Raw genomic sequence first — 26701 nt, 5'->3', positions numbered from 1 at the left:
CAGATTGTGTTTAATTTTTCTTCCCTCTTTTTGGTTCTTTTCCACTTGGTCAAAAAGAGAACAGACACTGTTTGCTGGGGTTCAGCCACCGTTTGAAGCAGAGATTGATCCACTATCAAAAATAAAATTTTTAAAAATAAAATAAAAATATTATTTTAATACATTTTCAAATATAAAATATTTTAAAAAATTAACATAAACATGTCAAGTTGGAGAAAAAGAGAAGAAAAGAAATCAAGTGTAGATAAAAGATGGTGAAGAAGTTATCACGTGAAATACTATCTAGATACTTCCTGTTGATAATATTAAATTTTGCTGAGACATTCCTTTCACAAAATGTTACGCAATATGGATAAATATTACACAAGGTAGTAACAACCATACTATCAACTTTTGCTTCCTTTGCATCATGCCATCATCATGGATTTTGTAGACAAGAGAAGGGGAATGACAGCCAAATCACAACAATGCTGATCTAAGAAGATTGTTGATCATATAAGCTCAAGCAGTTGGAATATTTTTCTGATCATAAAGCCCATTTGATCATCATTCTTCTAAGATAGATACTTCAATATGGTGTCTAAATCAACTTGGTACTGCCTAGTTGACCATGAATTTCAGTTATGATTCTTCTGTCGTTTCCACATTATATTGCAAACACTCCCGCCCATGCTGAGGTAATGAGGTAACTAGGCTAATTCCTTGGAAAGCAGATAGCGAAACGTGAAGTTGTGAGGAATCCACTCGATGTTCTTGCCAAATTTTCTGTGCCGACACTCCTGAATTCTTTTCCGCAAACAATTAGGCAGTAAATGCTCTATCATTTCCATCAAAGCGGCAGGGCAAAGTTCCAAATCCTTGGCGAAGGACTCCACAATCTTTGGTATATGAAGTTTCTTTTCTTTATGTACAATGAATGTTGATTGGATGTATTCTTCCTTTGCAGCTTCCAGATCCTCAAACACTCGCTTAGGAGTATATACTCGAACCTGAACAATCGCAATTCATTGCTTCAATGAGGAGCATCAGCCGGCATACAAATCATGAATAATGGAACATACCGCAGGATCAGAATAGCTTCCTGCACAAAGTGCAAAATACAAGCGAGGTTCAGGATGATCAATAGAATAAGCTTTCCTTCCATCTCCAACCTTGAATTTTGTCTTAGAAGAAAATAGCTGCCATAGCCACTGCATCCAGATATATTCCATCATTATTAGGAAACCTTAGTTAAAACTGAAACTAAACCATACTAGCAGGCAATGTTGTTAAATAGAAGTTTCAGAGAAGCATATTTACCTGTCCTGGACGGAGAAGCCGACATCCCAGAATAGAACTCTGTATCATGTCTACATTAACTGTATGACCCCCAACATTGTATGCTGCCTGAAACATACAACAGCTTTTAAATGGTGTTACACAGGCTTTCTTCTTGAAGATGAGCGATAAAGTTTTTCTCACCTTGAGTATTGAGGACATCCTTTTCATGTTATTTAGTGGAATGCCATTTACTAAATATGCCTGTTGGGCAACATAATGCAATGTAATGCATTAGCTCGGAGACTAGAAGTAAAACTGCAAAAAGGAACAAAACAGAGTAGAATCTTGAGGATATATAATGAGCTTTAGAACCTCACGTGCATCACAAGTGCATTGTGCACATTGATCCAAAACGCTAGTTTTTCCTCGTGTTTCATCTTCCTAGGATTAACCCCTTCTAGCTGAGAGACAAGTGACCTGAAACAGGATTAACCAACAGTAGCATTAGACCATATGGTGCATAGTGCATTTTGTCAGCTATGGTCACTGAACTCACCTAAAATCTTGCAGCTTATGTTGAATATCTCTCAGCTTTTGACTATCTCTACAAATGTGTTGGACCTTGGCCATTGAGCAGTATGGTCCACTGAATTCCTTGGAGGCTCCAATGTGGAAAGGATTGTCAATTGATGAGTTGAAGGATGAAAAGTTCCCATACCGGGGGCTCCATATATCACCATGGCCTTGTGATGGAAACTCGTTTGGTGATGAAGAGACTGAAATACGTGAGGAAGAATAATCAGGATTGATCAAAGGTGGGTCTGCAAGTTCACAATATATGGCTGAGATCCTCCTGATCATCTCCTCAGAAAGCCAGTTCGGCGTCTCTACTACACCATAGCGAATAGAGGTTCCAAGATGATCTGCTAGACTGGTTGCATTTGAAGTATCATTCGAAGCTTGCTGAAAAGAAAACGAAAGAGAACAGAATTTTCAAAAAGTTACTAATTTTTACCAAAGTTCAGTTGTTGAAGAAACTTTGCAGGAGTGATTGCTAGGAACACTTCAAATCAATCAAGTTACCTCCAGCATTGACAGTGGGAGAGAATGGTACGAGTCTATGGCTCTGGCTATAGATCGCGTTGGAGGAGAAGTTCCAATAGACCGCTGAGATATTGAGGAATGACATCGATGAATGCTGGAATCTAACAGTTTTTCCAGTCCCCAAGTGTCATTGAATTCCTTGGTTAGTGAAGTAAGATGACTTGCATTATCAGTGGAATTGTCGTTAACTGACACGACATCATTTCTAGGAACTGCTGGAAACATTCCTCTATGTGCGTCTGAACTCTTTTTGAATCTCTCATCCTCCCTTTCATCCTTGGTTGACAGAGATGATGCTTGTTGATCAAATATTTTTCTATACAGTGAGAGAAGATACCGTTCCATATACACTACTTCCAGTTCCAATACTGCAATTTCCTTCATCAAATCCTTAGTGGGCTGCAATTTCAGTAAAATGAATGTCGCATTGCTGTTAGAAGCAGTTTCACTCAGCCTATTGCTAAGGTGAGAAAGGGAAACAGCTAGGCAAAACATTTAAATCAACGATTAGTAAATTACAGTGCATAGTAGGAGATACGTATGCATTGGCAAAATGTAACCTACTATGTGATTTACAACAAGAAACCTTACCTTGGGGATTGACCTATCAGTCATGATATCATGGGAAAAAGACCTACTACTTAATGCCTTCTCCAAGGCACGGCGAAACAAAACCTGGTCCTGCAATCGGTCTTGAAGATCTAAAATCTGCATGAGGAAACAACTTGCAATAAGTGAAAAGATTGTTGCATTCTAGAATACAAAAAATAACAAAGACTCTTCTCTGTTTGTCCTATTTCTTCTCAGCTGTGGACTGTTGGATATTTTTTCTCAAGCACTGGCGAATTATATAAATTACAATTGTTCATAGCTTCCTCTGCAGATTGACCAAATTTCTGGTCTAAACTTGCAATGGGTAGCAAAAAGTTAAGAGCAAAGCATCTAGAGAGACTTCCTTGAAAGGAACTAACTTTTACAGAGGAGAAATAAACAGGGTTCTTGAGCATGTACTAACATTAGCAATCTTAATGAATTTCTTAAAGCTTTTACAAAGTTCGAACAGAAATAAGTCAAGAAATATACCCACCTCCTGCTTTAATGAATTTTGAACCTCTGTGTTAGGAAATTGCCTCTTCTTGGCTTCAACACAGTCCTCAAGCTGTCCCATTTTATTCTGTGAAACAAAATTAACAATCAAGCTAAGTTAAACCTTAACAGAAGCAAATATACTTGTAAACTGACTGCAGATAGTTTATTGCTAAATATCAACCTGTAAAGGCTTACCGATTTAAGGTGACAAAAATCTTCAAAGATGCTGTTTGGTTCTTGTTTAGCAACATCAAATTTTCTTTGAAATGGATCACTGTCAATGAAAAGAACAGAACTGATCATGATAGATAGCAAAAGACATCGAAGAAGAATAAGTTCTTCTCTTTTTTACCCTAAAACATGGTCCATCAGCAGCTAAACATGAACAACCAGAACAAGCGTGTAAGACTTAGATGATGATTCACTGACTAGAAAAGAAAAATGGAGGCAGAAGAAAAAATGAGTTCATACTTTCTATTAATAGAGATCTATTTCTAAGATCACTGCAGAAGAGCCATATATCTAACAGCTGCTAGTATCTGCTGGGCCAGAAAAAGTATAGAGTATGGGCATGAAGCTACACCAATAGTATTATGAAGTTACAACAAGTAAAGGCTACCAACTGATAGCCATAACCAGAAACCATCATATGCTTTAACTTCTACTTCTCGGCTTCTGCCATAGCAGCAATTTAAAACCGAAAAATAATTGTAAAACATAGACTCGGCAAGAAAAGTGTTCGTAGTCGTACCTCCTTATTTGTTAGCCTAAAAACGTTAAGGGTATGGACATGGAGCTGCACCAATATTAATGTTTAGATACAGAATATTTCAGCTCTATCTCTTCCCAGAAACCATCTTTTTTCTGATTTCCAGTCCTAGCACGCCTTCAGAAGGATAAAATAAGATTAGCAGCAATAATGATTATTTTACTACTAAAGAAAACAGTGAAGCTACCTATTACAATGCTTGTGCCTTGAAACTCTTACCTCCATGGACTTGAACTGTTTAAAAGTTGAACCAGCCCGACACTTCACTGCATGCATTGAGGCAAATAAGTTGTCTTTAGACCCCACAGCTGAGGATTTTCTGAGATAGCATTAAATGGATGGCAAATACTACCAGAAAGCATTGACATGCACTAAGCATATAAAAATACACTTCATGAAGGAAACGTCCAAAAAACATTAAATGATAACAGAATAAACTCGGTTTATAAACAAAAGAACCACCTTGTATGGAGAGAGACTAGTCATGCAAATGGGCTCCTTTTCTTTTTTTCTGTTTTTTAAAAAGCTGAGCAGAAACTAGTGGTTCAAAAAACCAAAGTCGTGTTTTAGCTATATCTATGCGAGCCCCCAAAAAATCCAGTTGTTTTATTGACATGTAGCATAAAACTATAGCAAGTATGATGCAAATATAACATGCCTGTGGATAAGTGCTATACATAATAGATAGTGCTTAAAGGGGTTGTCAGTTTTTGACTAGTCGCTTTGTCTTAGAAAGCAATGCCACCTTTGAAGCTTTTGGCTATGGTGGGCTTTTTGCATTGCATGAAAAGAAGCAAATGATCAGTTCATGGCTTTACCTTGTAAGATCTTAGAGGTGATGCTTAAGTGATTCAAAAGGAAGAAAGAGACAAGAAACAAGGAGGTTACTGATTTGTGCTGTATATATAGCAATTAGAGTTCATGGGATTTGAGCTTCAACGAAATTTAAACTTTGCACTTCATTGAAAGCATGAATATAATAACAATATATAGAGAGATCAAGATACTAACCTAACCAAAGGATTATCAAATATTCAAATTATATATTGTGCCATGTCTGCCATGCAACAGTACCATGTTTATCCACTAATTATAGTGATTTAATGATTTTGATACTGAAAATAATTGAAGTATAATGTTCATTTCATTCAAAACCGTTGGGTTTTCAATCCCATGATTCTCCTGTTCAAGTACTTGCAACACGTGCAAAGATTTTACTTTTTGAAAAGCTGGGAAGTGTATCAAATATGGATGCAAAGTGATGTTCCTCTGATACTCATCAGCAATATTGTCTTTGTTTTTCCAATCACAAAAACGAAAGGGCTCGTAGCCTGCGCTAGCTAGCACATTCTGCACCAGAGAAGGCATTAACAGTGGAGTTGGTGATCTGTTAGAAATAGAAAGGTGAAGAGACCTTAAAAGAGCCGAGAGGTAGAGGTCAAAGGAAAGGAAAAAATACAATAATATTGTTTTGATATGAAATGACTGGTTTGGTGGGCTAACCATTGCCTAACCATGCAAAGCTCCTTTTTTCTAGTAAAAAAAACAGTACTTGCTGGGGAAAGCCTCTTGCCTTTATCTTGGGTAGAGTGCCATACATGGTAAAATAAAAATTAATTAAATAAAAAAAACAACATTGAAGGTCAAAAAACAAAAAAGATTCTAACGGTTGCCCTAGTGGGAATTGTTTTGAAGTGGCACGTTTAACTAGGGTTCCAGGACCATGCTTCGATCAATGGCGGAGCGAAAGACACAAAAATAAACAAAGCATTGGGTAAAAAGGCTACAGTGTCAACAGAAATTTTTATAGTGTTTAAAATTTTTAATTTTTAATTTTTTAAATCATTTTAATATATTAATATTAAAAACAAATTTTTAAATATAAAAAAATACTAAAAAATATTCTAAAAGGTAATATTACCGACAAACTCAAACACTTTGAAAGTACCCTTTTGCTGCCAAAAATAGGGAGGGAATTACTGATGATTTCAAGATTATTTTATTTATTTATTTATTTTTGGACCAAAGTATATCCACACCAACTGGATTCTATGAGAAGATAAATGGCACTAATCCAATAATGCTGGGATAGGATTTTTTTTTATTTTTTTTTTCCTGTCTTTTTTACTTTGCCTTTGGCTTGCCAAATCTCCAATCCAGCGACAGAAAATATGGAGTCGTCGACAGAATGAGTAGGAGGACTACACCTGTCAAAATGTTAACCCTACGCTGCGACACAAGCCTAACCACATGGGATGATGTCACTGACACCGCTCTTCTGGTCTTTGACGACTCCTAGGTCCTCTGGTAGCATATGTCTGAAATGCCCTTAACTCTTTTAGAGTTGGGATACATGTCGTTTGCTGCAAAGGAGAAAATCTCTGACCACAGACGACAAACTATCATAGGCTGACAGGCTACATGTCGTTGGTGCACTCTCATATCCCATAGTTTTTATTTTTAATCACATCCCTTCATATTAATTAATTTTATTTTTGAATGGACTGTAGATAAGTTTTGACCACAGATCGCATCTCAAGAAGTTTCTAATTTGGATCGAGGTGATGGGTCAACTTGGAAAATCCAATCATATAATCATAGATTAAACAGGCCATCGATTTCATAAACTTGTATAAAACCAATAGCAAACAAAAATCCAAGAGCAATTTGACTTGATGGAGAGCAAGATACTCGAGATTTGCAGAGCAACGTGACACAGAGAAGTTTCCGATTTGGGGGTATAAGGTGCGGCAACTCTGGCAGTACCATAGCAGGATTGAATCAAATTATAGTTTTTAGTTTCAATCTACCAATAAAACTTGATATAGACAAAATGACAGACAAGAGGTCTCGTTCTTGAACAAGCCAAGCTTCAGTTTTCAAAGGAAACTGACAGACATGCTCCCTGGTGTTTATTTAAAATGGTGGCACTTGCATTTATTGTTTTTGTTTAACCCAAAAACAAACAAAAATCTCTACTAACTACGAAACCCATTTGATTTAGTGCAAAATGTAGACATTAATTAGCATCTCTAAAAGACGGTGTTGGAAGGCAAGTCCACATCTCTATAATTTTTTTAAACCATCTGTTAGCATTTTCGGAACAGTTTCATTCACTATTCATATTAAAAACCAGGAGAATCGTGAGTCTCTCTCTTTGTAACTTATAGTCTTGAATTTAAACCCTAACGACATGAGAAGAATTATACCTCGAAGCCATTCAAACCCCTCATGCCAAATCTCTATAACTATGGGATGGAAAGAATAGGATCTGATTAAACGAAAGTGTTCTCACTGGGAGGCCAACTGGCTAGTGATAACGGGTTTCTAACAATTAACTAAACATCAGGTTCCGTTTCCGTTTTTTAACATCGATTCTTCATGTCAAGACTAATGCGTTCTTGACTCCCGTCATACAGGTGGAGCCTCGTGGAATGGTATTATAGAAACCCAGGAAGAGACACATGAAGAAAGTGAAGTTTCCAATAGCAGCTTAGTCAATGCCAATGATAAAAGATAGAACAACCAAAGGCATCTTCTGTTGGTTTTTGAGCTCTCTCATTTCCTGTTGCCTGCGAGTCTGCTGACAGATTAAAAATTTTCCTTTCTTCAAAAAAAGAGAAGCTTAAATTGTTTCATTTCATGTACAGATGTCAGGCTGTGCAATCACTAACACCAAAGTAAAAAAATCTGAGCTTCACAGACAACCTAGAATCTAAGATCCGAGGGTTTGTCTAACCCCATCAAACACACAAGTTGTTGCTCTGGTGTATATGCAAACCCACAACCAAAAAGGCGATTGTGGGACAAACAACCAGGCCCTCCTAAATATCCCTAAGCCCAAGTGTAACTATCTAATTAAAAGTTTTATTTATTTATTTATTGTATATAATAACTATTTTGATTTCTGCATCTGCATGCTTATTTGCACAAAGGAAGGTGAAAAGAATACGAGGAGCTGACCTGCCACCAGTAAGATTATCATCATTTGTAAAATTACGACAAAGATATGTTTCAAGTCTAGCTCAAATCTCTCAGGTAGAGAGTATTACAAATCTATCACCAACCAGTGTCCTGATAAAAGGCTATGTACAACAAGAAAACAATATGTAGACATGGAAAATCAGATTTGACTTCCAGAATATCCTATGGTAACAGGCAAGCACTTGATGCTTAATCCACCAATTATCAATTCCATAGCAAAAAAAGAGGGTCCTGAGTTAGAGCTGTACAGCAGTATATATGGAGTCTGCAGTCTCTGGGTTCAGTTCCTGTCTACAATCTCTGCTGGCAAGTTCAGATCAAAAAACCCACCACCCTCCTTTTTAGCACGCTTCCGATAAGAACATCCACTATCATCTGAACTCCCAGAGCCAGAAGGTCTGTCATGTTCTGATGTCCCACCTACAATGCAAATTTGTCAGTGCACCTTTAAAAAAAATACACAAGCGTCAATTAGCTTTCTAACCTTGCATAGTCTTATTGGCACACACGCTATAAACCAAGATCTAATACATAAAAAAGAGAGCATACTCTATAAGAACCGCAATGGCTCCCTACTCCATGTTGTAGACAAAGTATAGCAATAACAATACAAGACCTCATTCTGCATGTCACAAGATATAGTTGAATGAATAAAAGGTTTGAGATGTATACTTTCCCAAAATCAAGGATTTTGGGAAAAAGAAGAAGATTGCTTATAAATAACTTCTGGCAGCATTATAGTAGTATTATGTGATTCACAAAATTGGACATTCATTTAGAATGGAATAATGCTTTTCTTTTCAAAGATATGAACAGTCTTTCCATCCTCCAAACAGACAGCCCTTGCACTAGAAAATCTGACACAAAAATCAACTGAAAGATTTTACAAAACAATAATGGCCAACCCAAAAAAAAAAAAAAAAATTGCTGACAAAAATGAGCACCACAGATGCAAAATCACCTGACAATTTACATATAGTAGAATATAGACATGCAATAATTACCTACAACTTCCACATGATTCTAAAGAAGAAATAGATAGTTAAAATTGTTTTTGATGCAACACTACTGTATGGCTATTAAATGGTGGACAGATAAAAAAGTAGTTTTCTCCTCAACTAAAATGAAGCGTCCTTGTTAGAACAGATTCAAACTCAAATTACCACTTGGTACATATTCATCTGTAGAACCAAGTTTGGTGTTCCAACAGGAGGAAAGTTCCGATGCCCTTTCAATGCCCTTTGACTTGTAAGGAGCTATATGATGGGTGCCTAGATGAAGAGAACCCAACAAATCGCTCTCAATGCATTCATACCTGCAAATCCCTTCGTTAGTTTATGAGTTACAGTTTTTTAAAGATATTCAAAGCCATTGTAATCAGACTCACATTTTCTGACAGAGGGTATCAATGGTCACAGACAGATTGATGACACGCATCCTTATATCCATAACTTTATCCTGGCTGAACTGCTGAAAGGGCTCCTCCAGAAACATGGAGAGTTTCTCAACATTCGACTCAAGCTGCTGTTGTTGATCCTCAAATAGATTCTTTTTTATTTCTCTTTCCTCGTCTGTCATCTCATCCTTAAAAAACTCTTCACCAAACATGTAAAATGCAAATGGGTACGAATAAGAAAGAACCCGTCTTGATCTGAAAAGTCTGTTGAGTCCATTAGTTACCCAGCTGAAATCTTTGAGTCTCAATTCCCTCTCTTCTGCAACAGACACCTTGTCTAGGATTGATTCCTTCAGTTTACTTTCAAGCTTAAAGGAATCTGTATGAGCCTTGAAGCGGTTATGATAATGCATATATCGATAGAGATCCCGTTTCGCCCTTTCAGTTTGTTTCTCTCGGTCTTCTTTGTAGCGACCACAACTGTGACCTGCTATTCTTGACCAAGTGTGGTCTCTACCAGTAGCTCCACCACACACCCAACTGTGACAAGTGAAAAGAAGAAGGACAAAGTTTTAATGTCAGCCAACTTCACTGAAAGATATTATCAAAAGACTAAACATGTTGCAGCAATGCAGTAAATCAGTACAATGAATCCACAAGAAAGTGGTAGTGATGGAGGAAGAAAAAGGCAAAAAATACCTAACACAGCCTTTGGCTGGTTGTCTGCGCTGAACAACCAGAAAAAAGAGATTATTTTTTATAGTAGCAGCACTTTAAATGGTAGCAAAATCACAAGTAAAATCATTGCCCCTAAAATAACTAAATCTTATCTGTCCAAACTAACACCATATATATTATGTAAATAAGCTATTCAAAGAAAAACCCTAATTATATGAAAGCTACTGCAGATCTAGCTCCTGCTTCAGGTAGTCAGCCGCCCTAAGTCAAACTCAACAATCCCAGCAGAAAAAGGGGCAGTGAAGTCATGCTAAACCATTCTGACAGGGCTGTATGAGTATGGAGGCATATTACCATGACTAATATTCAAGAAATGGAGAACAAATTTTTAAAATCCACAAACCTATGTTACAACCATACACATCTAATTCCTTTTCTTTTGGTCAAACAAGCATCAAGTTGCAAATTTACACATTAATGAAAGAGAGACAGGAAAGTATGCTGACCAAAATGACTGTCCACAGATGCAGCTAACAAGGTTGCAGCCACCATTTTTCTCGACAGGTTTGTAGCACTTTGGACAAGGCTTTGTATGAACCGTGATCCAGTTAACAGTTTCAGATTCATCGTGGCACTTCTTGCTCCAGCGTTCCCACATTAAGCATGAGCAAGGCGAGTGTGCTTCTGATAAGCAACTGAAACAAAACTGCAGACCACATGAACATTCTACCTCGCAAAATTCATCCTCCTCAACTCGTATAGCTTTCCCACAATGAGGAATGCTCGGACACCATTTGACCATTTTATTGTCCTCAATATACGACTCAAGAAGAAAGCGATCAAATTTCTCTGCCAAATTAGGATGCCTTCTACTAACTAAATTCCTGACAATAGCTTCATCACAAATAGCACTACATCTGTGTGCCATGCACTGGATGCGCCTGCTCTGGCCCTCATTTATTTTTATAATGAAGTGTTCTGTCCAGCCTTCAAACAGCAAAAGAAATATAGTTAGAAACAAGGTGTTTAAAAGAAAAGGAAGCTATGAAGAGGTTAATCATGATTGAAACATCAGCATTAGGTATATCCCCATATAGCATATCAATATACCACCAATACATTCATATATCATCATCAGCTGCTAAAGCTCCAAATATCAGTTCAAAATGGCTCCGCAACTGGCAAGCACAATTCAAGGATCTTGAATTGGAATTCAACAGACTTAGGGACAAGTATCTAAAATAAAGCTGTAGACAACCATACTAACTTTGACCAACTGATAAAGTCAAAATTAACCATATTTATAGAATTTTGCATATCAGAAAAGATATAACCAAGGCTGTAAGAAGAAAATCAATCATTAAGAATGGGTGAAGTGCTTACAATTGTTGCAGAAACAATGGCCACATTCCATTCTTGTGGCGTTATCAGCAGATGCATCCTCTATGCATATATCACAAGTTATTGTAGAAGATGAACTCAGTGGCACATCATCACCGACATTTTCAACCACAGTAACACCTGCTTCAGTAAACAAACACGATTTCCCTTTCTCCACAAGCACTGCAAGTAGCTTTTCAACATCCCATCGATAATGGATCAATAAAGTCCGTGCATGGTGTTCTTTTAGTGATAGCAACTCCATGACTCAGCAAATCTTCCCTCTAAATCAACAAATCCCAAATCAAAATATCAATAACTGGAACTATAAAGTACATATAAAAGAAGACAGTTCAAAAGGTTTGATTTTTTTTTTTCGCTTTTAGAAGTATACCTGTGCAGCCAAGAGGGACTCTTTAGTGATCACCTGCAAGAAATCCAAAAAGGGTCACCAAATACAGATACCACACTAAGAACCCAGCAACTATCCACACATAATCTTCGATTTAACCAACGATTCAAGCTCCATAAAGCTACCAATCACCATATTTTACTTCTAACAGATATAACTGCCAACACACAATCTTCAATTTACAGCTTGATTAAGCTACCAACCACCAAAGTTTACTTCTTTTAGGGCTTTTTTCTCACAATGGAGATTAAAAAAAAAACTAACAAACCAAAAAGCTCAACAACTTACGCACAAAACACCCCTTAACTCAAAACAATCACCAGCTACACACACAACATTAACAAATTCCTCGTTCAAATACCTCAAATTGCCCCAATTAAATAAATCACGACCAAATTAAACACAGAAAACCTCGTACACAAAACACAAAAAATGGCCACCAAAAACAAATAAAAGTTAAATCTTTTTCACGCTGAAAATCAAACAAACACAACAACCACAGAAAATAAGCATACCTTAGTAGTTGAGCCCTTAGGTGGAGCCCACTGTAAAGCAGAATCGTCATTGTCGGCAAGGCCGTCATGCGAGTCACCATCATCGGCGTAAGAGTACTCCTCTTCACTAAATCCATAATCCTCCTCACCCTCCATCTCTAATCAATTACAACTAAAATTATTCAAAATTGAATCCAAAATAATATGATAATCTTTTATGTGTCTCTCGTATATGTAACAAAAGCTGCTGAAATTGTGTTAATTTGACGCTGGAGACTCAATTGTTGAGTCGAAATGGGTGATCGACGGTATTTTCCGGCGAGATCGAGGTGGCCAGCGAGGGAGATGTGTGTGTGGGTGTGGGGGTGTGTGTTGAGAGAGAGAGAAAGCAAGCGAGATGTACAGAGAGAAAAGGCTTCCAGCAGAAGCATTTTGTAGAGAGAGAAGCTTAAAAGGACACCATGAAATTTAATTATTTACTTTTTTTTAGTAATTTAATTTAATTTCTTGCCATGTAAATATGTCGGTTTTTTTAGATATACATTTTAGGTAGGAAATAATGGTTGTAACGGTGCCGCTTTAGGAGTTTTTGAGATAAAAAGCAGTGCCGTTTTTGGTGTTGTTGAAAAAGTCTTGATTGTGATTTGTTGTGTAGATTTTATGTATGTGTGTGTTTATATATATATATATATATATATATATATATATGGAATTATTTAATTCCAAGTACAACTAAGTTTTTTTTCTTGAATTTTTTGGCTGAATGATGTTTCCTTTATGACCATATTTTTTGGATACTTTAGTCTTTACATTTTAATAACTTTATTTATATGGTTGTAATTATTTTTTATTTATAAAAATATTAAAATAATATTTTTTTATTTTTAAAAACTATTTTTAATATCATCATATTAAAATAATTTAAAAATACTAAAAAAATATTTATTTGAATCAAATAAAATATAAATTAAATTTTAATTTTTTTAAAAAATAATTTTAAAATAAAAAAAATGACAATAGGTTGAGTTTTTGTTCTCATTGTAATTCAATGGTGATTTTTTTATATTTAAAATATGTTTTTAAGATATTTTTAGTATTATTTTGATACATTAACTTTAAAAATAAATTTTTAAAGATAAACAATATTTTAAAAAATAATATATATCCTACTCTCAAACATGAGTCAGAATATTAATAAATTATAACACTAAAAATTATTTATGAGATAGTTAATTATATTTGAAACTTGTGTTCTATAATAATAGTTTGTACTGTGGTTGTGAAAGATAACAAAATAACAATTTACTGGTCTGTTATGATTTTTAAAAAAATAGTTTTTTTTCTCTTAAACTAGTTTTTTTTTTCTCTTTTTCTTGCTATTTATTCATTAGAATTTAGAGATGCACTGAATTTGACGCTAATATAAACTCGAGTTCTTAAGAATCTTATCTTAGCTAATAAATTTTTTTTTTAAAAAAAGAGGTCACATCTTATATGGTGACTAGTCAATTTGGCACGATGATTTTCAAAACTCTTCAAGAACAAAAGATATGTGATAATTTATTGATTTAAATAATATTTAATATTGCAGTGATTGTTTTTTAATGTATTTTTATTTAAAAATATATTAAAAAAATATTTTTGATATTAATATTTTAAAATAAAAAAAAAAGATAAAAATATTTATATACAGCAAAACAAATTCAAAATGATATTCTCGTCCAGCATGGTTCTAATAAATCCACTCCATTTATTTTGAATTTTTTTTTCTAGTATAGTAAATATGTCACTTGAGTGAACTCAACGATAAAACTAATGGAATCAGAAAATGGCAAAAATCTCTATGAAAACGAAAAGGGCATAACTGTCTTTCAACAAAGCACTGCCATGTCCTTAAAATGATCTTCTATTCTCGACGTCGTTCCCTTGAGAGCTCTCCAATAGGGAGATTTAATCTCTTTATTTTAATATATTAAAATATGACACCGAGTTTACCTTGACTCTAAAATGAACGTTAACGGTATTTTTTTGAATTGTGATAGTAATTGTAATTTAAAATATTTTTATTTAAAAATATATTAAAAATAATTATTTATTTTTGTATTTTAAAAAAAATTTAAAAAAATTTAATTTTTTTATTTTTTACTTCAAATTAATAATTTTTATATTAAAAATAATTTTTAAAAAACACTTTATAAAACAACTGTAAAAACACTTCAAAACAACCATATTATTTGATATAGTCTTTTATAAAACATGAAAATGTCATGTCTACGTGGTTGCTGACATGGGATGATGGACCGTTAATCAAAATATTTTAACTTCAACTGGTGGCGCCGGTCACCCATGGTTTTGCATTTTTCTCAGGAAATCATAAATATTTGTAGTTTTTTGCCTTTCAGCTTGTTATTATATTTTTTTTTCATTGTTTTTTATCTACGGAATCATAACCAGTTACGGAATTTTTTTTTTTTAGATTAATATGGGTGTTCAGGCCAGCTTGCATGCATCACGACTAATCCCACGGGCCCTGAAGTTAAGGATCATGTAAGCTTCCAGTGGCCATCATCTGAGCAACCAAGGATTCGAACCTGAGACCACATAGAGAGCAAACCTCTTGATCCCAAGTCTTTATTATTTGACCACCACCTAAATAGTTAGTTACCAGATTATTATTGATTTGGCGCCAACTTGCATGGATTTATTTTTAACAAACTCTCTACCACTGTAAACATCACACATGGTATGTAATAATCTCTCAATTAAACAACATATTTAAGTTATATTTCTGAGAATCTATTTCTTTTTTGTTTTTTTATTTTAAAAATATTTATAAAAAAATTAAAAAATATATTTTATTACTTTAAATTAATTTTTTTAATGTATTCAAATCATTTTAATATATTAATATCGAAAATATATTTTTAAATAAATAATATTTTAAAAAATAATATTACCTCATCCTTAAACAACTCTGGAACTAGCAAGCCAGATCAATGTCTGAACAATTAATTTGACACGAACCAATCTGATTTTTTATTTTAAGAAGCTATTGATCTAGAGACAAGACACGGGATCGTGTCTTGTGTTATATGTGATAATCTATTGATGCAAGACAATTGATAATCATGCCGACAAGATGATCTTCTCGCCCCATCACAACTCCAGGCAACTCACTTCGTTTATTTTTTTCATACGTTATAAGTTACGGAACTCGAGTGAACCCACTGAGACTGGATGGCGTCAAAATATATTAAATTTTAAGTTGAAAATATTATTACGAAAAATATCATCTCTACAACGTAAATACTGCTTCTCAATTTAGATTCTTGTAGTAAAAAAAAATAATTTTAACCAAAGATCATATTCAACAAATCAAGTGGCATGGGAGTGCTAGTTAATACAGTAACGGTTAATTTTAACAATATTTTTATTTAAAAATAAAATAAAATAAATTATTATTATTATTATTTAAAATTTATTTTTATCACCAATACATCAAATTAATCTAAAACATTAAATAAAAATTATTTTTTAAAAAAAATTAAGAAATAATATCTTGATCCTAATGCAAAACACACTATAAATTTAATACTTGGAGGCCATGCATTCTCAAATCTAACCTCTTGATCAAAATGAAATTAATAGTATTTTTTTTAAAATTATATTTGATATTATGATAGTTTTTATGGTTACAGTTTGAAAAATATTATTTTATAAAAGATATTTTTAATTGAGGTTGGTTTGATATTGATACATGTTTAATTAAAACTATAATTAAAATTAAAACTAAATAAAAAATAATTTAATATACTTAGTTAAAAATACTTTTTAAATTAATGTTATAAAATAATATTGTATATAAAATATTTTTTATTATTTCATTAAATTATTTATAATTTCATCAAATACAAAATTCAATCTTCTAAGTTTTTAAAAAACAATATATATATATATATATATATTTGGATTCATGACACTTAAAATATACTTTAAAAATGAAAACAATATTATTTTAATATATTTAAAAACAAAAAATCACTTTAAAACATAACACCAGATCCTCCAGAACAAAATACCATTTTTTTGCTGGCATAACCATTTCTCTTTGTTTTTTGGGATCGACTGAATTGTTCTCTTCTTACTTTTTTTAGTTCGTTTCTTTCTTACCCTGGGTTAATATCTCTTCCTGTGTTTCTTATCACAGAATCAGTAGAAAATCCAATTGGGCTTTCACCACCAACACCCGCTGCTATATATCTAAATACCTCAGCTACATATCTAAATACCTCAGCTACAAGTACAAGTTATACTAGCTTAACTAGTAATGTAGTTGCTAGTATACTTGCTTATTCAACAGCATCACCCGCTACTATCCCACAATGAGCATCATCATCGGCGTTCCTAGTGTTTTGTAGCTTAGCTCACTCTAAATGTCCTCCTACTATCCAACATCCAGAACAATGGATCTTCTGTCACTCTCTCTTTCACCATCTACTTGTCTCTCCAACACCACCTCCTCTCTCTTCCCTACAGGCCAAGATCATGAATAGTAAAGTCATTTTTCATTGTTCACTTTATAAAAGTGAGTAGTGGAAAGTTTCAAGACCACAAGAAAAGAGAAGTAATTCTCAGCTATTTTTGATAAATCCCATAAATAATGAAGAGTTTCAAGATCACAAGAGAAGGGAAGAAGCAACTTTTGGTAAACCTATGGTGATAACATAATTTTTCAAGAGTCCTGTAAATAATAAATTAAATTTTAATATTAATCATGTTTATGAAGTTTTTTTTAAAAGCAAAAACTACTACAAAAACAAACAGCACCAAGATATTTTGCAAGCTATGATCCAACTTCAAAGAATTCAAGCATGATACCACAACTTTGCCAAACCAGCAACGCACTATTACAATTAAGAACGTGCCAGATAATAACCATTTAGGTGGTGGTCAAGCGGTAAGGATTTGGGATCAAGGGGTTTGCTCCCTTTATGGTCTCAGGTTCGAGTTTTTGGTTGCTTATATGATGGCCATTGGAGACTTATATAGTTGTTAACTTCAGGGCCTGTAAGATTAGTCGTGATACACACAAACTAGCCTGAACAACCACGTTAATCTAAAAAAGAAGTGTAGGTAAACTATTCTTTCCTGTCCTTTCGCTACGGCATTTTCCTCCTCTCATCTTTCAATACAAATACCTTATGTTCGAAATGCCGTCATCTGCTGGACCACAAGGTCGAAGGTTCAAGCCCTTCTTCTAGCGTTTATATTCTATTACTGTGCATTTGTGAAAGGCCCAACTTATTCGCATGTTAATAAACCTCATTGGGTATGGATCCGGATCCAGATCCAGTCAGTAACCCAAGGTACTTCGGGACCTGGGAGGCAAAAAAAACAAGTTGCTGCAGGAGTTTTGCATTTTTTATTTAAAAATATATTAAAATAATATTTTTTTATTTTTTAAAATTATTTAAAAATATAAAAAATATTAATTTAAAACAAAAAAAATAATTTTTTTTACATTTTTTTAAAAATATTTTTAAAATATAAAAACAAATATCACGCAGAGCCTTCTCTAATCCCTCTTCTATCAAATTCTCTTCCGCTTCAGTCAGTGGCTCTTAACTTCGTTAATGGAGGCACTTGTTACTAAGACGGTGTACTGACAGTGATAGAAGTTTTTTTTAAAGTATATTTGGTTAGAAATATATTAAAATAATATTTTTTATTTTTTATTTTTAACAATTTATTATTAATAATAATATATCAAAACTATTTAAACAAAAAATAATGTGAAGCAATTTTTTTTTTAAAATCAACAAAACGGTGATTTAACTGATACGCCAGACAAGGTCTCAATTTAACCAAGACACCATGCCGCAAGTAGGAGGTAAACGGTTAATGGAGGCATTTGCCACTACGTTGCCACCAAGATTCAAGATTACTACGTTCAACGGGAGCCTGTTTTGGCTAACGAATCCCTTAGCTTTCAGAAACATATTCCAATTTATATCCCTTAGCTTCTGACCGTTTCTGCATCTTCTCGACCGCAACAGCAGACAAGTCATTGCAAGTAATCTCGGCAATCCCATCTCTTTAAATCTCTTCACAAAACGGTGAATTCCCACGGCCAAGCTCCAACACCTCCAATAAACCATTCAAATTTTCTTATTCCTAAAACAAGCACAGCAAAATGAGTCCTCGAGAGAAACGATTCCTGAAAGTGAAAATAAATGAAAGAACCCAACAGCAGTACACAAGAGAGGGAGAGAGTGCACACAGAGGAGCTTGGAGGGACGTGGGCCTGAATTAGATCGCGAAAATGAGAGTAATCTTCGAACCATTCGTAATGTTTCTCCTTAGAGGATCTCTCGTTCCATTAGTGAGGATCCCGGTAAGCCAGAACAAAAATGACAGCATCTATTAACGGTGCTAGAAGCCGACCAATAGTACACTTGAACCGATAACCAAGATTTCGGAGCATAAACGTAGAACTTGCCACTGAAATTGACCATTTAATAGAAGCAAACATTAGAGCCAGATGACATAACCAGTTAAACCACAAAGCAAATTCTCTTTGAAGCTGTTCAAGGATGAATAGGGCTCCTATCCATGAAACAAGATTGGAAGAAAAAATAGGTAAAACTGTCGAATTGATTTTGCTGCGTTTACATCAAATTGGTCAAAAGAATAATCAAGATAGATTCGATAAGAAAACTGTTACAACGTAAACTTTATTATAAAAAACATTGAAAGAATTCCGCAATTTCTGCTGCTAGCCTCTTCATAGGTCGCAAGTAAAAATGCTGCACGAATTCCCAAGTGTAATGTCATGATTGATGCTTTGCTCTGTATTAGATCAGTCTATAGCTTCAGTGACGGCGTTGGAGAAGCTGGAGGCTTTAAGTCTTCATACCTTGTATGGAAAGAAAAGAGAAACTCAGTGGCATAAAAGAAAAAAACTTGGTGGCATTACACAATGACTAATCTTTCTTGCAAATCTTCACAACAGGAAGTTTGAAGGAAAATAAATTGAATCTGAGACATCAAGCTTACATGGGATAAGGTGAAAGTGGCTTTGGGTTTGGTTCTTTATGATGCTGATTGTCGATTGCGGCTGTTGGAGGTGCGTTGTTACCTGTCTTAGGCATTGCATTTATGGAGGAGGTTGTTGCGACTAATCCCACGGGTGCAGTTGGAGATGGTGATGTGGGGGGTTTGAGATCATCATATCTAAAAACATAATGAGATATAAATCACAAGGGAGAACGAAAACCATTAATATGATACCTAGCATAAGATTTTGAGCAGAATGAGTAACTTTCACAGTTCAAGATAACCTGAGAGTAATTAAAACTAGAGTACACAAGTCTTATTCTATTTCAAAAATATGTTTTAAGTGCCAAAAGCAATGGCTATTCAATAAATGAAGTGGCAGGAGCCTTAAAAGTGGAAAGTGATAAAAGAAGGCTTACGCAACATAAGGAGAAAGAGGCCTTGCTGTCTTTGTTTCTACTGGGGCTGGTTTTGTCCCAGTTATTCCGGATGCTGACGCAGGAGAAGGATCCGAAGTATCAAGTGTTGATACTGCTTCTGCCGAATTGACATTTTCTTTCTTACTGCTAGGTTGAGTCGGAATGGGAGAAGTAGGTGGTTTCAAATCTTCATAACTGTCAAGAACAGTAAGATGATAACAAAGAAGACCATATAACAGTACTATAATTGGATAACTTAGCAGCAAATTCAAAATAAGAGCATTCTGTTTAATGTTGTATTCGACAAGGAGCTCTTTTTTTCCCCATCAAATTACAGACACTTGATGAAAATTGCTGGATATAAGACCTTCACTTGCGGATTTTATCCCTTTTTGTAGAAGGTCTGCATGTGGCCTTGTAAGGCCAGGAAAGAGCTTCACGCAACAGGTTGCGTGGGTGACTTTACAAGAACCTAATATGGAAGTCCATTGCAGCTACAGAAAATAACACTCTAACAACTTTAGCCTGATACAAATGATACAGTAACAGAAAGGCTATCATGTTATGATCTTGCATTTGTAAGTCAAGATTTTGTACAATCAATCTAAAATAATAGTTCTTTAGGTAGCTGCTGAAACAAAGTGGGAATGTGCTATAGTGGCTTACGCAGTATAAGGAGAGAGTGGCCTGGTAACCACAACTTTTGCCTGGGCAGGTTCCATCTGAGAGGGAGAGCTTGAAGCCTCAGGTTCAACAATCTTAGGAGGCACAGACTTAGGCAGTTCTGCCACGTCTGATTTCTGAGAACACAATATCACCAGTCACGAGTCACCTTTTCATATGACACAGAGAAGGAAGAAGAAAGACAAAATAGCTAGAGCATTGGTAAATAGAGTGGCGATATGCTTGCCACATTCAAATTATTCTGTTACAATCCCAAAGAAAATGAACTTGTCATTTCATTTTTCTAGAGTGAATGGAGTATACCTTTGGTTCAACACGTTGAGATGGTATTTTTGCGAGCAGTTTATCCATAGGAGTCAAAGGTGCAGTTGTCTCTGCAATTACTTCCACCACTTTACAATATGAAAGCCCACGGTTTTTGGCCATAAACGCCATAAATTCTGCAACCTGCAATTTGGGACTGTCTTCTGTGAGTCTTCACTTTCTAGCATGCACCATAATTCTCGCCAGTAACTCCTAGGTTTTACATGAGATCATACCCACCATGCTACCACTAATGCGTAAAATCAAACAGAACTATTGCTAGCAGTCCAGAGATATAAGCTACTTGAAAAAAAAAAAAAAAGGACAGAAATGAGTTCGGCTTAGAGCAGAAAAGGCAGCTAATTCCTTTACAACCTGCCCCAAAATTTTGAATATTTTTAAACAGGATTCCAACATATATTACAGGCACATTGAAAAGAGCTAAGAATCAGCATTGAACGAATACATCATCATCCTATGTTCTTCAGAAAGAGAAGTGGAAATGCACTAATGCAGACTAGAAGTGAGGGCTGTTCATTATTTCACTCTCTGTTTTAAAGCCTGAAGTTTTGTTTATTTTCCTTGCAATCAGTTGACAAATATGTCCAAAAAGAAATTTAAAGAATCTCAAATTTGAAAGTAAAAATTGAAATGAATCGCACCTGCAGATTCGACACCTGGCCACCAAATAGAGTATCTTCCACAGAAACAGTAAGGTTATGGGTTTCCTTGTAAGCATCAGTAGGCCTCTCCATTCCACCAGGTCTCACTATCTGAAGAGAGCTATAAATAATCAAGCTCAAGCTAATATAAACTGGTATACTCATATAAACTGTGTGTCAGATGAATGTATGTGCAGGTTCTTACAGTGTAAGGAACACCACTTGTTATGAGTGCTTCTTCTGCTTTCCTCTTCCAAATTAGGACACCCCAAAATAAACTTTTACAGAAAAAGTAAAGGAAAATCAGTAATTGTCACCAACTAACAATTCTTATGCCAATTCTGCTTCCAAATTACAAAACTTACTTTAGAATAGCTGCAGGAAATCCGAATTTGTTCGTTCCCAATGATGAAACCATAATAAAATGGTCGACCTTTGCAACAGTTGCTGCAAACAAAACAGTACTCAATTATCCAAAACAAAAGACTTTAAGCGGTCACACTGGCATTACACAATGCAATGTCTTTCTTACCTGCCTCGACTAGGTTTTTAGTAGCCCGGTAGTCAATCCGACAAGGTCCTGTAACATCAAACACCTCCTTCTCACTGGCACCAATGCAGCATAGAACCACAGATGCATTGCCTAATGCTGGTCTAATCTGATTCGTTTTTTCCAAATCACATTCCACAGTTTCAAGCCTTTCCACAGCTGGGCTAAAGACCAAAGAATACCTGTTATAATGCATACATTGGAGGCCTTGTTTTCTATATCTAAATAATTTGTATCTTTAATTCATCACTATCTTAATTTCTTTCAATTTTCAAATAAATTAGAAATGCTTTATTTTCTTACGCTGAGATCCTTCAACATCAAGCTTCATTTCCTTAACACTCTGCAAATAGATTACTCTTTTAGTAAAACATGCTTTGAAAGAAAAACAAATGCGGTAAAATTCTCTTCTGAACTGTGAAATTTATACCTGCACAAGAGCTTCCGCTTTCTGGGCACTCCTGACACCAGCTCTAACTCGAAATCCAAGCTTGAGAAGCTCCCTGAAGCAAATTCAATTGTCAAAGAATACTTGTCAACCAACCATCAAGCTGGAAAAAGTAAAGCACTAGAAAATGACCTCACTGCTCTTGAGCCAACTTTGCCAGTAGCACCAGCGACAAATGCAAGATTCTCATCTTTTGTTTCCAATTCTTTTGAAATTGCCTCAACTGCCCCAGAGCTGAATTTTACAGCAACTTCAGAAAAAAAAAAAATGAATATCAGTCAAAACTCAAAATTACTCAATGGCAATGGAACCCATCTTTCCGTTTATGACATTGAAGTTCCAAGATCATAACAGAGAGCTATCAGAACAATCAACCAGGAAATCTCAAAACAACCCATTTCATGAAACTAAAAACATAACAAATGAAGTTAGACTTGTTATCGTTATGTACCTGAAGCTTGAGCTTTGATGTCTAGAATCTTGAGCTTTCTTGAATGTGCAAACTTACTTAAATTAGGAAACTTGAGGAACTGACCATGAATAGAAGGTTTCTCAATGAACCCGCATTTGGTTAATGAGGTTGGTATGGTGGTTATAGATGATGATTGCAGAGAACAACTCTCCATTTTCAGGGAATAGTACTAATGTTGTTTCAATCCTGCCTACGTTGCTGAACTGAAAACTCAAGAGACAGACAAGTGGTTTTATTATCTCTTGCCACTCCTTTCCAGTTTGGCAGTTGTGGCAATCTCCACTCCATGTGGATATGATGGGTCCCAGAGGAAAATGTTCCATGGTTAGATTGTGGCCATTGCCTCTATGGTTCCTTTTTTTTCCTGTTAATTTCTTGATTATATAATTGCAATAAAGAGAATTCATATCGAATAAGCAATTTATGCTCTCCTCTCGATGTAACCAAAGGATAAAAACCATATTTTCAAGCTAAAAATTGAACATGTAAAGAAATGTAATTCCCTTTTTAATTTGGTATTTTGCAAGAGTTACCACCGGTCAAAAGCTTTTAGGCTGAAAAAGAAAAAGCAAAAAGAAAAAAAGAGGATAATTGGTTAAAAATCATCCTCCATTTTCAAATCATCAAGAAATTAGTTCTTCATTTATTTTTATTTTAATTTGCATCCTTAACCTATTTCTTTGTCAATAATAAAGATTTTATGTCAATAGTTTGATGACACGTGCCACGGAAACTTTTCAATATATAATGTTAGGTTTAGGGGTAAAATATTTTTTATTTAAAAATATATAAAATAATATTTTTTTACTTTTTTAAATTATTTTTAATTTTTAAAATACAAAAACAAATAAATAATCATTTTCCCTACCTACAAAGGTACCCCACGCACGCACGCAAGGTTATGTGGGCAGAGAGTGCTCACCTCACTACACGGAGCCTGCAAAAGGATAGAAATCCTGGAAACAACAAGATAACATCAACAAACAAGCTGCATTCCATTCTTTAAGTTTAGGCAATGTCACGGAACTCCACGCTAACTGAAGCAGCCTTATCATCACCTTTCCATTAAAAAACATTACGAAGCCTCTAAACTTCTTTAATGACTTTTTTCTTGCAAGATAAAGATAGAACAACAGTGGTTTGAGATGCTAAAAAATTATAGATAACAAGCTGTATTCTACTATCAAAAGATAAGGATTTAGAAGTCCAGTGCAGGATTCTTGCTGTAACTTTCTCTGAAAGAGGCTTGCAAAAATTGTATTTGAAACTTATCAGTAATTAAAGGAACTCCCAGGTATCTAACAGGAAGAACACCCATATTGAACCCTGAAACCTCCTTCATTCTTGCTGCCATGCTGTCAGAAATGCCCCCACAGTAGAACTCACTTTCTGCAGGATTACATTTTAGCTCAGGCAAATCATATAACTGATGTAAAATTCTCTTGATGGCTAGAAGATGACTAAATCATCTGCAAAGCACAGGTGTATCAAATGGATTTTGCTACATCTGGAATTATAGGATGATACTCCGTTATCAGCAGCAGAATTAGGCATACATGACAAAACCTCCATGGCTATGACAAACAAATAAGGAGAGAGGGGGTCTCCTTGCCTTGAACCCTTCCTACCTTCAAAGAATCCACGCAAACCTCCATTAATCATAATGGAGTATCTAGGAATAGTAATACAAGCCTTTAGCCAATTAATGAACTTCATTGGAAAACTCATAGCTCCTAAAGTACTAAACATAAAATTCCAATCCACTGAATGGAAGGCTTTCATAATGCCTACTTTCGGAGCACATCTTGGTGCCAGATTCTTTCTAAAATATCACTTCACAACCTCCTGTGAAAGGGTAACATCATCACGTATTCTCCTTCCTTCTGCATATGCACTCTGATTCAAGCTAGTAAGAGAAGGGAGGCAAGCCCTTAATCTATTAGCTAGGATTTTAGAAAAGCACTTATAAATATTATTACAACATGCAATGGGCGTAAACTCAGTAACTGATATTGCATTATAGCAGAGAGAAGCTTCCCATTCTAAAAACAAAATGGATAATAGCTTTAGTCAATTCATCTCCCACAACTCCCCGATTAGCTTTGAAGAATTCTGCCGTGTAGCCGTCCGGACCAGGAGCTTTGTCTCCATCTAAAGAAAAAGCAACAGATTTCACTTCTTCAGGAGTAATTTCTGCAATTAGAGCATTTTGTTGCTCCTCCTTCAAACTGGATCTGACAATATTCTTCAAGTGATCAAACATTATATCCTAAAACATTGTTATCATTTTTCCCATAAAGATTCTTGTAAAAGCTAAGAATCTCGTTCTGAATGGCCATAGGATCAGGAATCTGTTCCCCAGCATTGTTGTGCAGAGCTGAAATCGCATTTTTGGATCTTCTTGCCATCATCATCCTACGGAAGAAGTCAGTGTTAGGATCACCCTCTTGAACCCAAGAAATTCAAGATTTCTGCCTAAAAAATGATTCTTCAGCAGCCCAGTACTTCACACACATTGACGAGAAGAGCTTCTCTTTTATCATCAACTCTTCAGTTGGAGTTTCATCAAAAGAGCCTGCACATCCTCTAATTCAGCTGTTTTCACCCTCTGTACAATATCTGCATAACAAGTAGAACTCAAAATTTTCAACGGAGACTTCAAAGCCTTAAGCCTCGGCCACATGTTTTACATGAAACTTCCGTTTACATTTGACAGCCGGGTAGTCTCCACAGCAGTAAAAACTCTCCATGCTTTATCCAGTGATTGAAAAACCTGAAGGGTTTTGGGAACAGAACAAGTAGCAATACTAGTTTTGACAACACTGGGACTATGATCTGAGACACCAGGAGTCAAATATTCCAAGCGACATTGTGGGAAAGAAATCTCCAAGCATCATCTGCCAAAATCCTTTCCAGCTTCTTAAGAATAGGCCTTGCAATTTGTTTGTTGAACCAGGTAGAAAAAACAAGATGATAAAAAAGATGATAAACCTTTTACAAAAACATCAAGACCTTCCACTTCTGTCCTACAGTAACCCGTAGGATAGGAATATAGCAGCAATCTGAGTAAAAATAAAATAAAGACTTAAATCAGAATAAAAATAGGTCGGGGATGAATTTACTGTTAACAAAAACAAATTCAGGGTAGTTTTTAATTAATTAGAAAAATGCTCATTGTCTTATCGTTTTTGTGTGCCACTTGTTGGGTATGCGACCAAAGTCCCACATTGGTTAGAAATGGGAAGGATAAAGGGTATATAAAGATGAACAAATATCTCCATTGGAATGAGACCTTTTGGGTATAACCCAAGAGCAAATCCATGAGGGTTTAGGGCCAAAGTGGACAATATCATACCAATGTGGAGATAGGTGGTGTTCGTATTCCTTACAAGTAGTATCAGAGCCAGGTTCCAAAGTTAGCCATGATGGATGAATCCTCGGAATGCCGAACAAAAAGTGATGAGCCCTAAATTAGATTACGATGTAATCCATGGGATCAGCTCTATTGGATAGGCGGGGGGCTCCAGAAGCTTCATGTATG

At 35.2% G+C, this 26701-nt stretch overlaps 3 protein-coding genes across 11 annotated transcripts; all 3 read right to left on the bottom strand.

Moving 5' to 3' along the window:
- Nucleotides 1-271: 271 nt before the first annotated feature.
- LOC105107246 (uncharacterized) lies at nt 272-4554 on the bottom strand. Of its 6 annotated transcripts, XM_011001127.1 has the most exons (13): nt 4442-4518; nt 4205-4339; nt 3981-3982; nt 3649-3748; nt 3452-3538; nt 2956-3072; nt 2344-2763; nt 1817-2223; nt 1638-1737; nt 1462-1521; nt 1300-1386; nt 1062-1190; nt 272-989 (listed from the first exon to the last, which is right to left on the bottom strand). In XM_011001127.1, the coding sequence occupies exons 5-13, from the start codon at nt 3530-3532 to the stop codon at nt 690-692; spliced, it is 1701 nt and encodes a 566-aa protein (XP_010999429.1). In that variant the 5' UTR covers nt 3533-3538; nt 3649-3748; nt 3981-3982; nt 4205-4339; nt 4442-4518; the 3' UTR covers nt 272-689. The 6 variants fall into 6 exon arrangements, with proteins under 6 accessions (XP_010999429.1, XP_010999421.1, XP_010999405.1 ...); XM_011001119.1 differs by lacking the exon at nt 4442-4518 and having other exon boundaries at nt 4205-4402; XM_011001103.1 differs by lacking the exons at nt 3981-3982; nt 4205-4339 and having other exon boundaries at nt 3649-3727; nt 4410-4554.
- Nucleotides 4555-8171: 3617 nt separating this feature from the next.
- On the bottom strand, nt 8172-13025 carry LOC105107276 (probable E3 ubiquitin-protein ligase ARI1). The gene is given in 8 exon segments (XM_011001155.1): nt 8172-8626; nt 9370-9521; nt 9594-10142; nt 10787-11267; nt 11664-11929; nt 11931-11944; nt 12055-12087; nt 12588-13025. Coding segments are annotated over 8 exon segments (1770 nt in total). The 5' UTR covers nt 12723-13025; the 3' UTR covers nt 8172-8486.
- A 6095-nt stretch (nt 13026-19120) lies between these two features.
- Nucleotides 19121-23403, bottom strand: LOC105107283 (protein TIC 62, chloroplastic). 4 transcript variants are annotated; one of them, XM_011001166.1, is made up of 13 exons: nt 23140-23392; nt 22821-22938; nt 22671-22743; nt 22544-22583; nt 22223-22399; nt 22056-22137; nt 21896-21968; nt 21691-21801; nt 21029-21172; nt 20708-20841; nt 20042-20236; nt 19623-19799; nt 19121-19482 (listed from the first exon to the last, which is right to left on the bottom strand). In XM_011001166.1, the coding sequence occupies exons 1-13, from the start codon at nt 23312-23314 to the stop codon at nt 19431-19433; spliced, it is 1551 nt and encodes a 516-aa protein (XP_010999468.1). In that variant the 5' UTR covers nt 23315-23392; the 3' UTR covers nt 19121-19430. The 4 variants fall into 4 exon arrangements, 2 of the variants coding, with proteins under 2 accessions (XP_010999468.1, XP_010999474.1); XM_011001172.1 differs by lacking the exon at nt 19121-19482 and having other exon boundaries at nt 19702-19799; nt 20047-20236; nt 23140-23399; XR_838849.1 differs by lacking the exons at nt 19121-19482; nt 19623-19799 and adding an exon at nt 20409-20566 and having other exon boundaries at nt 20148-20236; nt 23140-23403.
- Nucleotides 23404-26701: the final 3298 nt, after the last annotated feature.

Source organism: Populus euphratica, unplaced genomic scaffold (assembly GCF_000495115.2).
Source record: "Populus euphratica unplaced genomic scaffold, PopEup_1.0 scaffold3.1, whole genome shotgun sequence".
Taxonomy (NCBI): Eukaryota; Viridiplantae; Streptophyta; class Magnoliopsida; order Malpighiales; family Salicaceae; genus Populus; species Populus euphratica.
Note: the sequence above shows the minus strand (reverse complement) of the source record. Positions and strands in the feature narration are given on the sequence as shown.